General features: G+C 45.4%; 1 protein-coding gene across 1 annotated transcript in view; it reads right to left on the bottom strand.

The window, feature by feature from the left end:
* ARL6IP5 (ARF like GTPase 6 interacting protein 5) overlaps positions 1–13,366 on the bottom strand; it is a 23,949-nt gene extending 10,583 nt beyond the window's left edge. Inside the window, exon 1 of the mRNA XM_077451983.1 lies at positions 13,134–13,366. Within this exon, the coding sequence (XP_077308109.1) occupies positions 13,134–13,351 (218 nt within the window). The 5' untranslated portion in view covers positions 13,352–13,366. The remainder of the gene's footprint in view (positions 1–13,133) is intronic.
* Positions 13,367–13,631: the final 265 nt, after the last annotated feature.

Here is a 13,631-nt window from a genome sequence, read left to right as displayed (position 1 = left end):
CTTTGAATACTTCAAGTGCAGATGAGGGGTTTGGGGTCTTATAGACCCCCGATCCCTCCATCTCACTGCCTATTACTGTGACAAGGGATGTTGACAGCGGAGAACCAGAAGCCATCAGGTTATATTGGATTACAGGGAAAGTGTTCTATTTCTGTGTACAGGGAAAGGCCTTCTAGAAGTATTACCATCTGGATAAAGAACACTGCCAGAGATCACAAATGGCATTAAAGGATTCCCTTGCTCTGCCAGTAAATATTGATCGCATCCGTTTCCAAGCTGCCTAAACAAAACTCAGGTTAATAAGTTGTGTGACTCAGGATGTCCTGACAACATATAACCCAACATTACAGGGGGCTCCTGATCTGCATATCAGATGGGCAATGATGAGGCACAAGAGGTACAAGTGTAATGAACGGTCATAACAGACGAAGGGGAAATGGACATAAAATATGTGAAGCACTGCTGCAGCATTTCTAATAAATTGGCTTCACACACAAGATTTATTTTTTATGTGGTTTTGTAGCAATAGTTCCCAATACATTTTTAAACCTAAACGCGGGGGGGGGGGGGGGATCTCTCTCTCTCTCTCTCTCTCTCTCTCTCTCTGTTTTTCTTGAAGTAAACAATGGCCAGGCTATGGACATTAAACATTTTTTGAAAAGAGTAGTAGGAGTAAACTCCCATGTATGATTTTTACCTATAGGGAAGCCTTATTGTAAGCTTACCTATAGGTCGTGTAAATATCTCCTAAAGGTGCACCGTTTGGGACATATTTACTATACAAGCAACCAGTGACATCGCCGTTCCTTCAGAGTGATGTGCTGTAAACGGCGGCTCCTGCGTGCATGCGCGGGAGTGACGTAATCACAGCTTCAGCCACTCACAGAGCCAGAGTCCATGAACCCGGAAGGAAGACAAGTGAAGATGGAAGCCCCGCCAATGGTGACAGCTTGCCGGTGGAAGGGCTTCATTCCAAGCAGGGCTGAAACATCTAATCAATTAAATCAATAATATTTCGCTTAGTTGGTCTGCTGAAAGCATGCAGCACCTTCCTGCCTGTCAGCTCCACCTTGTCCAAGTGTTCCTGGTCTAATGCCTGGTCTGCAAACTAGCTAACTCCCTCCCACCCCCCAGTATGGGCCCCTCTCCCATTCAAGGCCAGCCCCCTCACTGCATTGGTCAGTAATGAACGATGCTTTTACTTTAGTAGTTATATTAAAATAATAATGTTCCTTGTGGAGGAAAAAAAATTCAGCAAGAATACAATAATAATAAAATTTATATTATCACTGTATAATAATAATAATAATAATAATAATAATAATAATATTATATATTATACTGGATACCTGTATATGACAGAACAAATTATAAGGCCCCTTTCACAGGGACGGTTAGAATGGTGCTTTTAGCTGCGGATTTTCTAGTTTTCTACCGCAGCTAAAAGCACACAATGCTTTCCTATGGCTCCATTCACACACAGCGTTTAGCTGCGATTTCGTTAAATGCTGCGTATGGAAAAAAAATAGAATTGAATGCGTCCAGGTGCGATGTAGCGCAGCTATATTCACAAAACCTGCAGGTAATCGCAGTCATCCAGAGGTGGCACTCTAATACAGGAGGAGGTGTGTTACTGGCCAGATGACCACATGACAGAAAGGAAGAAAGAAAAAAAAAACTGATGCAGCCACCATATCTACTTATTGGTAAGCTGCAATATATTACATGTTTGGTTTGGGGTTTAATACCACTTGAAAACAAGCCTCACTTCCTTTTGTAGCTGCAGTCTCTGTGGAACATTTGTGGAATCAAAGCACAAGTACTGAAGTCATCTATAGTTGTTCTCGGCTCAGTTCCCCATTCATGCAATCACTCTGCAGCTCAGCTAACCACCCCCAGCAGTGACTTAGAAGTTCAGATATCCCCTGCTTCCTCCTCCCAGCAGTGACGCTGCAGCCTTCTAATCTCTAATGTAAATACAGAGCAGGTGCTCTTGGATGGAGAGAACAGTCAGCTGGGGATCTGGCAGAATGACTTCTGTACTACTGCTGTGAACTTTGAGGCTGCATTGCTCCACAGTGCCTGCAGCTACAGAGGTCAGTGAAGGCTTGTTTCAAAGCTCATTTACTATTCAATATGAAAAAAAATCCACTTTAAAGTAAACTTGCGCTTTGTTCATACTTGACACAGTAACAGGTTTACTTTAATTTATAAGCAGTATGAACTTAAAGCGGACCTTCAGTCATTGTTTCCATTTTCCATCTATTAAATCCTCTGCCCTTGTTGTTTTAACTTTGGATAGTAAAACATTTTTTTTATGCCAGTAAAAACCTTATACAGTCCACTTCCCGTTTGTCTGGTAAAAAGCCTAGGCTTATGACATTATGCACAGCTCGCTCTCTCTGGAGAGTTTGCCAGGAGGAGGGGGTGGGAGATGTCGCCATAAGAGGGCCAATGAGAGCTGCAGAGCTGGAGGTGTGTGTCTGTGCAAATCCAGGAAGTGAACAGGCAGCAGCTTCAACTGCCCACAGATAAAATGGATGCAGCCAGACTCAGTGGAGGGAGATTTCTGCAGCATATTTGGCAAGTACAGAATCACAGTATATACAAAATATGCAAAGCTGTTGGAGGGAAGCTTCAAATTGGCAAAGATGTTTTCATTACAATGTCAGCAGACTGCAGTTCCTCTAATGTCCACTCCCCTGCCTGCACACCCAGCTTCCATATGTGAACTTTGGGCTTGTATATACAGGAGCTGTGAATGCTGCCAGAACCCTTATGGCTCCTCGGTTTGAGAAGCTCACAGTGTGCAGTGAAATCAGAGAAATTACAGCAGGAGAGCAGCCTGTACATCCATGCAAGACTGAAGATAAGGCTGGAATTTGGCTGGAATATTGGCATACAGATCCTTCTGAGGAATGTGGGTTGGATGAGTCAAGCGGTGACCTTACAGAAAATCTGAGTCATAAAGAGTGCTTCTGTTTTACAATCTCTCCAACCAAACTTTGCATTTTGAAAGACAAATATTAACTAGGGTAAGTCTCATTTTACCAGGAGAGTTAAACGAAGAAAAGTTTAGAGGGAACATGTCTGTAAAACCTACAGAGCACAGGTCTAAAATTTCCTATTAGCTATGACAGATAGGCTGGTGATGGCATGAAGATGGGATGACAGTCTAGTAAAAATTGTCTGCCCAGGACCCTAGACTGTGTTCTTAGAAATAGCACCCTCTAGTGGAAAACATGGATATGCACCTCGGCCTTCAGCAGAGCTCCTAGCCCACTGACAGTCTGTTTATTCAATATACAGAGCCTCAAGTGTGGCAGACGCAATCACTAAAGGACCACGCATAATATTCATAGTACGTAGCACTATAGAGCAGGAGTCTCCAAACTTTCTAAAGAAAAGGCTAGTTTACGGTCCTTCAGAATTTAAGGGGGACTGGATTGTGCCCAGTGGGAGTAAACAGTGCCCAATCTTTTGTGCCAGTGGAACGAATCGTGCCTCACTGTTGCCGCCAGTGGAACGAATTGTGCCTCAAGGGCCAGATAAAGGCAAGCAAAAGGCTGCATTCGGCCACCATTTGGAAACCACTGCTATAGAGAACCGACAGAAAATGATATACAGGAGATAGGCTACAGAACTTGTTGGAGATTGAGGACATGCTACAGGGGACAGTCAGAGACCAGACACGTTACACAAGACTGCTAGAGGGATCTGACATTACATTCCAATTACAGGCCTTTGCTCCCAGATTAGTGCTCCTTATGCTGCGTACACATGTAGCCGACTATCCGGCGGACTTCCCGCCGGACTTTCCAAAAGGGCTACTTGCACACACACGGCACTTTTTCAGAGGATGCTGGGACTGTGACATCATACTGGGTGGGGACATCATCCGGTGATGTCCCTATACAAGTCGCCGTGTCCCGGTCATTGTGAGCGGGGAGAGCGACGAGGCAACATCTGAAGAAAAGAACAGAAGACGTCGACAGCGGCGACAGAAGACCGGGCCGCCTGTAAAAGAGCTAGAAGAAGGCGCGGTGGCCCAGCAAGAAGAACTGAAGTGGGGGACAAGACCCCCGAAGTCGGAAGAAGAGGGCGGCGGCAAAGAAGAAAGCCGGGCTCCTCCGCTAGCAAAAGAGCTAGCAGAAGATAGCGGAGGAGTCCGGCGAGAAGACCACCGAAGACGGAAGATCCCCGGAGCTGTGCAATAAACTATTTTAACCCTTGTGTGTTGTGTTTTTTTAACTTTATTTTTTTATTTTTATTTTTACAGGTGAATGGGTAGTGGTACATTGTACCCCATACTCATTCACATAGGGTGGGGGGCCGGTATCCATGGGCCCCCTTATTAAAGGGGGCTCCCGGATTCCGATAAGCCCCCTGCCCGCAGACCCCGACAACCAACGGCCAGGGTTGTCGGGAAGAGGCCCTTGTCCTCATCAACATGAGGACAAGGTGCTTTGGGGTGGGGGGGCCACGGGGCCCCCCCTTCCCCAAGGCACCCCCCCCCATGTTGAGGGCACGTGGGGGGATTGTCCGGCGGACTTAAGTTTGCCGGACTTTTCCACCGGATTGTTTGATCGTGTGTACGCGGCATCATAAAGTACTGATGTCAGTTTTGATTTTTCTCTCAGATCCATTAAAAAGAATTTAGAGTAAACAAAATATACATAAAGCATGGACAGTATAGAAAAAGTAAGTGTTAGAGAAAAAAATAAAAATAACTAAAACACAGCAGAAGCCAGTTAAGTATTTTATATCCACTGACCCTGATAAAGCATTTGGATGGGAAAGAAATGACTAATGGTGGCTGGAACCTGAAGGCCACAAAATAGCAGCCCCTGGGCCCCATGTGGGGCATCTGGCTATTATTCTATTAAAAACATGCCAAAGATGTGGGGGGGGGGGGGGGGGAAGATGTCCTCACCAGGGTTCTCTAAGGCTGGATTCACGCCTATGCATTTTAGTGCTTTTTGTATTTTGCAGATTTTCTCTACAGTCCATTTAACATGATTTCCTAAGGAACACATTCTGTAGAGCAAATCTGCAAAATGCACTAAAAATGCATAGGTGTGAATCCAGCCTAACACCCCCTGATGAACAGAACCCTGTCCCACTCCACTCAGAATAAGGAAATCTATTTCCGTTTAATTCAAATCCCCTAGTTGAACAAAGCATTGTAATCCAGGATAAGTAGGCCAATACCATTACAAGAAAACATTGCAAAGCTCAACTCCAATCTCTTATTCAAAGAGTTTGCCTTCCTTGCTATGTAGCTTCTTTATCTTAAAGGGATTGTAAAGTAAAACTTTTTTTTTTTTTATAAATAACATACATGTTATACTTACCTCCACTGTGCAGATCGTTTTGCACAGAGTGGCCCCAAACCTGCTCTTCTAGGGTCCCTCGGTGGCTGTCTCTGCTTCTTCCCGCAGGTACTTCTCATGTTCATGTGAACTCCCTCGCATGGTGAGAAGCACCTGCGGGCGCGCTCCCGTGATACAGCCGGTGTCCTATCATATACGGTCCCCCATCGGATAGTGTCTGCTGTGCATGCGCAGTACACAGCACACACAGATTCCGAAAATACCCGAAGATGAACGGTGCCGGTTCTATCCCCACCATCCAAGTGGACATAGAGTTGGAAGCCAATCGCAGCAAGGCCGAGCCCGAAGCGTGGCGAGCGGCCCTCTAATTTTCCCAAACCCTATGTCCGCTTGGATGCTGAGGCTACCAACTCCACTCACAGCGCAGGCGCCGTTCATCTTCGGAGATTTTCCGAAGCTTCTTCTGCCCCGTACTGCGCATGCGCAGTACGGGGCGGACACTATATGATGGCAGGACACTATCTGCCAGAACGCCGGCGGCTATAGCTGCAAGCTGTATCACGCGTCTCCGCCCCCGCGCCGCGTCATTGGATGTGATTGACAGCAGCGAGAGCCAATGGCTGCTCTGCTTTCAATCCATCCACTCCAGCCAATCAGCGGCCAGGCTGAGCGGCGAAGAGGACGGCGGGGGCGAGCGCGGGACTTTTGAGGGGTCAGGTAAGTAAAATGGGGGGACTGGGGGTGCAGGCATTGTGAGATGTTTTTTCACCTTAATGCATAAGGATGAAAAAACATTTAACTTTACACCCCCTTTAAAAAGTCTCCCATTTTCTACACCTGAATTTATTTTTCTCTGTGGAAACTCAATCACACCTCCTAGATACAGGTTTGTATTCTGTCTACACCCCCCATCCTTTCCTCCCACCCAATCCAGGGTAAGAAGTATTACACTGTTAGAGCAATGGATAGAGCTTTAAAAGAGGAACTAAACCCTCCTATACTTTTCAGCCAAGGAAGCTGCCATTTTAGCCTGTTTGATCTTTAACTGCCATGGTACTGCACGTGTGATCAGCTAGGACTCCAGCCATTTGATGGTTTGACAGTTTGGTTAAGTGCACAACAAATGTGGCAGTTAGCATTCCTGGCATGCCTGGAAGGTCTCTTTTTAAATCATTAGACCGATCGGTTCATTTCCGCTTTAATAGAACCCTTCTTCATGTTAACAGCCAGTGCAAGTCTGATTAAAATTTTTAACTAGTAATCAGAAGCAGAGAGTGCAAAAGATGACGTGGATATGGAGGCAAACAACCAAATGGCTCCATTCACATTTGGCGCTTTGGGATCTCAAGCAGAAGCTGCGATTCTGCCTGCGATATCAAATTACTACAATTGCATGTTAAAGGTGCCATTTATTGTCAATGGCACCTAAATGTGGTACGGTTTTGCTATGATTATCGCAGGACAATCCACAATGCGTAAAGCTTGTCAATGTGAAGAAGCTCCTGCTCCCTTTTTTGGGTGACAAGCTTCATGCCTTGCGGGTTTGCTGTGATAATCGTGGCAAAACTGCACCAAGTTTTAAGAGCCATTAAAAGTAAATGGCACCTGAACGTGTGTTTTGCGACTGCAGCATGATTTGAGATCATGGGCAAAATTGCAGCAATTCTGCTCAAGATCCCAAAAACGCCAAATGTGAATGGAATCTTAAAGTGGTGTTGCCACAAAAAAATTAAAAGCTGCTTAAAATTCATAAAAAAAAAAGTCAAAAATAAATAAATTTTACTCACCTCTAAATACCTGTTGCTAGGGGGTCCCTCGTAGTCTGGCTTCTTCATTGCCCAGGCTGGTGACATCACTTCTCCTCGCGCCGTGATACGCCGTACAGTCACCTGGGACACGTGACAGGTCCCAGGTGACTGTACGGCGTATCACGGCACCCTGCGCTGCTCGCGCATGCGCAGTGGGTACCCGGCTGTGAAGCCACAGCCGGTTGCCCACAGTACGCATGACTGCGCCGCGAGCGGAGTGGGGAACGAGGGGGGGGCTTCGTTCCCCCGCATCGCTGGACCCTGGGACAGGCAAGTGTCCGATTATTAAAAGCCAGCAGCTGCAGTATTTGTAGCTGCTGACTTTTATTTTTTTTTTATTTATTTTTTTAGGGGGTACCCGTAGGTAGACAATTTTTTATCATCCATATAATTTGTAATTTACACCTCCCAGCCAGGTTAAAAACAAAAAAAAAAAAAAAAACACACATACTGGTAAGCCACTGAACCTGGATGTACATGAAGATGGGTTCCAAATCCAAATTTATGATGGCAGCCCTTTGTCAATGGGAGGGCTTTCACACTGGAGCGGCGCACTAGCAGGATGGTGAAAAAGTCCAGCGGCGCTTTGCGGGTGGTTTTAAAACTTTTTCGGCCGCTAGCCGAGGTTAAAACCGCCCCCGCTAGCGGGCGCACACCGCCGCTAAAAATAGCGCCGCTTTACCGTGAAAGGGGGCCTCACTCTAAACTGGTAACCAAAAAAAAACTAAAAAAAAAACTTTTCCCATGGGTTTTTTTTTAGAGCGTGCAATTTTAAAGCGGAACATGTTAGGTATCCATTTACTTGGCATAACATCTTTCACAATATGCAAAAAACAGGGCCAACTTACTGTTTTCTTATTTTTTTATAAAAAAAAAAAAAAAAAAAGTGTATTTTCCCCCCAAACAAATTGGGTTTGAAAGACTGCTACACAAATACTGTGTGACATAAAATATTGTAATGACCACCATGTCATTCATGATATCATGTTTGGGGGTTCTAAGTAGTTTTCTAGCAAAAAAAAAAAAAAAAAAAAAATACAGATTTTTAACATGTACACAACAAGTGTCAGAAATAGGCTTGGTCTTGAAGTGGTTAAGAGCAGTTTTTGCATTTCTGAGTCTCCTTGTAAAAAATCATTTTGGAACCTGTTGATCTATTATAAGTATATCTATTATCGACCCACTTCCTGTACATATCTTTGTCATGCTGTGACAAACAAATGTAGCTATATAGACAGAGTCATAGTCTTTCCTGCACATTTTGCTTTGAATTTACTTTTGTTGTGTTGCCTGACAAAACAATCAATACTTCAAAGAAATCTAATGATGGTCATTATAATAATCATTCCAATTAACCACAAAAGGAGTTGTAAAGGCAGATTTTTTATTTTTTTTCTTCTATGCATTAATGAAAAACCTTCTGTGTATAGCAGCCCCCCCTAACACTTACCCGAGCCCCTTCTCTCTGCAGCGATGTCAACGAGTGTCTTAGCTGTCCTAGACACTCCTCCCGATTGAGACACAGCAGCGGTGGCATTAGCTCCCGCGCTGTCAATCAAAATCAGTCAGCCAATCAGGGGAGAAGGGGTGGGGGCTCCATGTCTGAATGGATACAGGGAGCTCCGACTCAGCTCAGGTGCCCCCTGTAGCAATTTGCTGGCTGAGGGGCACTCACCAGAGGGAGGAGGAAGAGGAGGATCCGGGCTGCTCAGTGCAAATCCCACTGCACAGAGCGGACAAGTATGATAGTTTTTTTTTTAAATGAGCCTTTACAAATCACTACTGGAAGGATTTACCCCCTTAATGACCAGGCCATTTTTTGCAATACGGTACTGCGCCGCTTTAACTGACAATTGCGCAGTCATGCGATGCTGTACTCAAACAAATAAATGTATGTCCTTTTCTTCCACAAATAGAGCTTTCTTTTGGTGATATTTGCTCACCTCCGTGCTATTAACAAAAAAAAAAAAAAAAAAAATATGGAAGAGAGCGACAATTTTGAAAAAACAAAACAAAAAAAACTATATTTTTTAGCTATAATAAATACCCCCCCTCCAAATATTATATGTATATATATATATATATATATATATATATATATATATATATATATATATATATATATATATATATATATATATATATATATATATATATATATTATTCTTCCTCAGTTTAGACTAAAATATATTCTTCTACATATTTTTTGAAAAAAATTAATAAATCCCAATAAGCATATATTGATTGGTTTGTGCAAAAGTTATAGCATCTACAAAATAGGGGATAGATTTATAGAATTTTTATTATTTTTATTTTTTTTACTAGCAATAGAAATGATCATCAATTTTTATCAGGGCTGCGACCTTGCGGCGGACAGATCGGACACTTTTGTGGGACCAGTGACATTTATACAGCGCTCGGTGCTATAAAAATGCACCAATTACCGTAACAATTACACTGGCAGGGAAGGAGTTAACACTAGTGGTGATCAAGGAGTTAAATGTGTTGCTAATTGTGGGGGGATGGGACTGATTAGAGGAGAAGGAGAGTTCCTGATCACTAGGAACAGACTCTCTCTCTACTCCTGTCAGAACAGGGATCTGTTTGTTTACATCCCCATTCTGGCTCTCTGTGGAGCAATCATGGGTTGCCGGTGGACATTACAGCCGCCGGTCACGCGCATTGGCTCTGGTGTCATACACGTGCCCACTGTATCTATTGCACAAACTCACCAACAGCTACGGCGATTCATCCTAGTCTATGGGGCTGTGTGTTTCTATTGATGTACAGTGTAGGCAGGCAAGAGTGGCTCCATAGGATGACGCAAGCAAAAGAACCCACAACCCCCAGAAATAAGACGCCTGGGGCAGGGGTCCTGGCACCAGATTAAACTCGAACATAGACAAGGATTAAAAGATAAAGAAGCTGCATACTCAGTAAGTGATTAAATCAGCGGCCAAAAATGTGCTTAAAAAAAAAATAAAAAAAATCTAAAGATTGTTTAAAGTGATTGTAAAGGAATCAAAAACAAAAATTATATGTACCTGCTCTGTGCAATAGAATTACACAGCGGCCCTGAACCTCCTCTTCTTGGGTCCCCCACCAGTGCTCCTGCCTCCCCTTCTCTGTCCAGTGCCCCCACGGGCAAGCTGCTTCTTATGAGGGCACTAGTGTGTGCTCACTCCTGAGCCCTGCTGCTGTGTCCATTGACACAAACAGTGTGACTGGGCCCGCTTCCTACCACTGGCTTTAATTGACAGCAGTGGGAGCCAATGGCTCCTGGTGCCCTAGCAAAGCCAGTGAGAACCGAAAGGGGGGGGGGGGAAGAGCTGCAGATGTGCACAGCACTGGATCGAATGAGTGCTCAGGTCAGTATAAGGGGGGTGAGGGGTCAAAATCAATGCCTAAATATTTTTTACCTTAATGCAAGGAATACATTAAGGTAAAAAAAAAATGTTTGATTTTAAAGTGGTTCTAAAACCTAGTCTAAAATTAAATCAAAAGCTGGTTGTATGAATAACTGCAACATTGATGAATTTGTAATTGATCTTCTTACCAAAAAAAAAAAAAAAAAAAAAAAAAAAAGAGACCCAACCCCCAACTCCACACATTTATTGCTCTCTCCTATCACATAATACTGTGATTAGATATAATATTACTAAATGTGCACAGCAATGATAAATATTCTACAAACGTATAATTATTAGATTGTAAGCTCTTCTGAACAGGGCCCTCTTAAGCCTCTTGTATTTTATTGTATTGTAACTGCATCGTCTCCTTTCTATATTGTAAAGCACTGCGAAAACTGATAGCGCTATATAAATGCTGTATAATAATACAAAAAAAAAAAAAATGTTTACATATAGACGTAGAGGAAAAAATAAAAATATAAATCCGCAACAAATCATTCAGTGCAAGACACTCCACATGATATCACACAGCACCATTTATATTATTATTTTTATATGTTTTTTATACAATTAAACAAAACTCTCCAATGAAAAACATAAAAGATCCACAGAAGATGGGAAAGGTGACAACTGGCACAGAAGGATGTGTGTTGGAGCCGTTGATCAGTGAAACTATTTCTGGGTGCATGCTCACCAGATGTCATGGGACATGCTCCATGTCCAGCGCCCTATGAATATCCTATGTCACATGCTGCACAGTCCATGCTGAGCCTTGTAGTTCCCCCAGCTGTCTGCACCTGATCCTGTACAGTCCATGCTGAGTCCTGTAGTCTCCAAGCTACTTGTATCTGATCCTCTACAGTCCGTGCTGAGCCTTGTTGTCCCCCCAGCTGTCTGTACCTGATCCTGTACAGACCATGCTGAGCCTTGTAGTTTCCCCCCAGCTGTCTGTACCTGACCCTGTACAGTCCATGCTGAGCCTTGTAGTCCCCCCAGCTGTCTGTACCTGATCCTGTACAGACCATGCTGAGCCTTGTAGTCCCCCCAGCTGTCTGTACCTGACCCTGTACAGTCCATGCTGAGCCTTGTAGTCCCCCCAGCTTTCTGTACCTGACCCTGTACAGTCCATGCTGAGCCTTGTAGCCCCCCCAGCTGTCTGCACCTGATCCTGTACAGTCCATGCTGAGCCTTGTAGCCCCCCAGCTGTCTGCACCTGATCTTGTAAAGTCCATGCTGAGCCTTGTAGCCCCCCAGCTGTCTGCACCTGATCCTGTACAGTCCATGCTGAGCCTTGTAGTTCCCCCAGCTGTCTGCACCTGATCCTGTACAGTCCATGCTGGGCCTTGTAGTTCCCCCAGCTGTCTGTACCTGACCCTGTACAGTCCATGCTGGGCCTTGTAGTTCCCCCAGCTGTCTGTACCTGATCCTGTACAGTCCATGCTGGGCCTTGTAGTTCCCCCAGCTGTCTGTACCTGATCCTGTACAGTCCATGCTGGGCCTTGTAGTTCCCCCAGCTGTCTGTACCTGATCCTGTACAGTCCATGCTGGGCCTTGTAGTTCCCCCAGCTGTCTGTACCTGATCCTGTACAGTCCATGCTGGGCCTTGTAGTTCCCCCAGCTGTCTGTACCTGATCCTGTACAGTCCATGCTGGGCCTTGTAGTTCCCCCAGCTGTCTGTACCTGATCCTGTACAGTCCATGCTGGGCCTTGTAGTTCCCCCAGCTGTCTGTACCTGATCCTGTACAGTCCATGCTGGGCCTTGTAGTTCCCCCAGCTGTCTGTACCTGATCCTGTACAGTCCATGCTGGGCCTTGTAGTTCCCCCAGCTGTCTGTACCTGATCCTGTACAGTCCATGCTGGGCCTTGTAGTTCCCCCAGCTGTCTGTACCTGATCCTGTACAGTCCATGCTGAGCCTTGTAGTTCCCCCAGCTGTCTGCACCTGATCCTGTACAGTCCATGCTGAGCCTTGTAGTTCCCCCAGCTGTCTGCACCTGATCCTGTACAGTCCATGCTGAGCCTTGTAGTTCCCCCAGCTGTCTGCACCTGATCCTGTACAGTACATGCTGAGCCTTGTAGTTCCCCCAGCTGTTTGCACCTGATCCTGTACACTACAGTCCATGCTGAGCCTTGTAGTCCCACATCTGTCTGCACCTGATCCTGCACAGTCCATGCTGAGCCTTGTAGTCCCCCAGCTGTCTGTACCTGATCCTGTACAGTCCATGCTGAGCCTTATATAGTTCCCCCAGCTGTCTGCACCTGATCCTGGTACAGTCCATACTGAGCCTTGTAGTACCACAGCTGTCTGAACCTGATCCTGTACAGTCCAGGCTGAGCCTTGTATTTCCCCAGCTGTCTGTACCTGATCCTGTACAGTCCAGGCTGAGTCCTGCAGTCCCCCCCTAGCTACTTGTATCTGATCCTGTACAGCCCATGCTGAGCCTTGTAGTCCCCCAGCTGTCTGCACCTGATCCTGTACAGCCCATGCTGAGCCTTGTAGTCCCCCAGCTGTCTGCACCTGATCCTGTACAGCCCATGCTGAGATGTCAGCGTCCCCCATATGCTGCATCATGCTCGGACTCACCCCACCAGGCAGACGACGGCAGCCGCCAGGGCCATGTAGTTGGTCTGGTAGTAGAGCAGGTTGCTCACCACCCTGTTGTTCCATTTGGAGATGTCTTTGAAGTCGGGCCGGGAAAAGCGGTCGGAGCCCGGGAAGAAATCATCCCAGGCCCGGAGAGGAGCCATCTGGACCTCCATGTTTCTGCAGCTCTGTCTGAAGCTAGTACATCTACAGCGCATGCGCACTCAGCCCATCCGCAGCCCAATGACTTCATTCAACTATCTACTGCGCATGAGCGCTCAGCCAGGGCTTGTACTGCCAGCGAGCACTAGAGGGCGCGTTGTGCTACTAATATTCGCCATGTTGTGGCTGGCAGGTTAAAGAGAACCTGTCTGGCCACTCACATTATTCCTAAAGCTGGTCATACAGGTGTCAATCCAAATTATTCAGATAGTATATACATTTAGGTTAGATTAAGTCATTATCCACAAGTATTCACTACCATTTAGTTTGGCAAGA

The sequence above is a fragment of the Lithobates pipiens genome, unplaced genomic scaffold, assembly GCF_037356315.1.
Source record: "Lithobates pipiens isolate NorthernLeopardFrog02 unplaced genomic scaffold, aLitPip1_a1.2 Scaffold_23, whole genome shotgun sequence".
Lineage (NCBI taxonomy): Eukaryota > Metazoa > Chordata > Amphibia > Anura > Ranidae > Lithobates > Lithobates pipiens.
The sequence above is the reverse complement of the archived record's forward strand: the minus strand, read 5'-3'. Positions and strand labels throughout refer to the sequence as shown.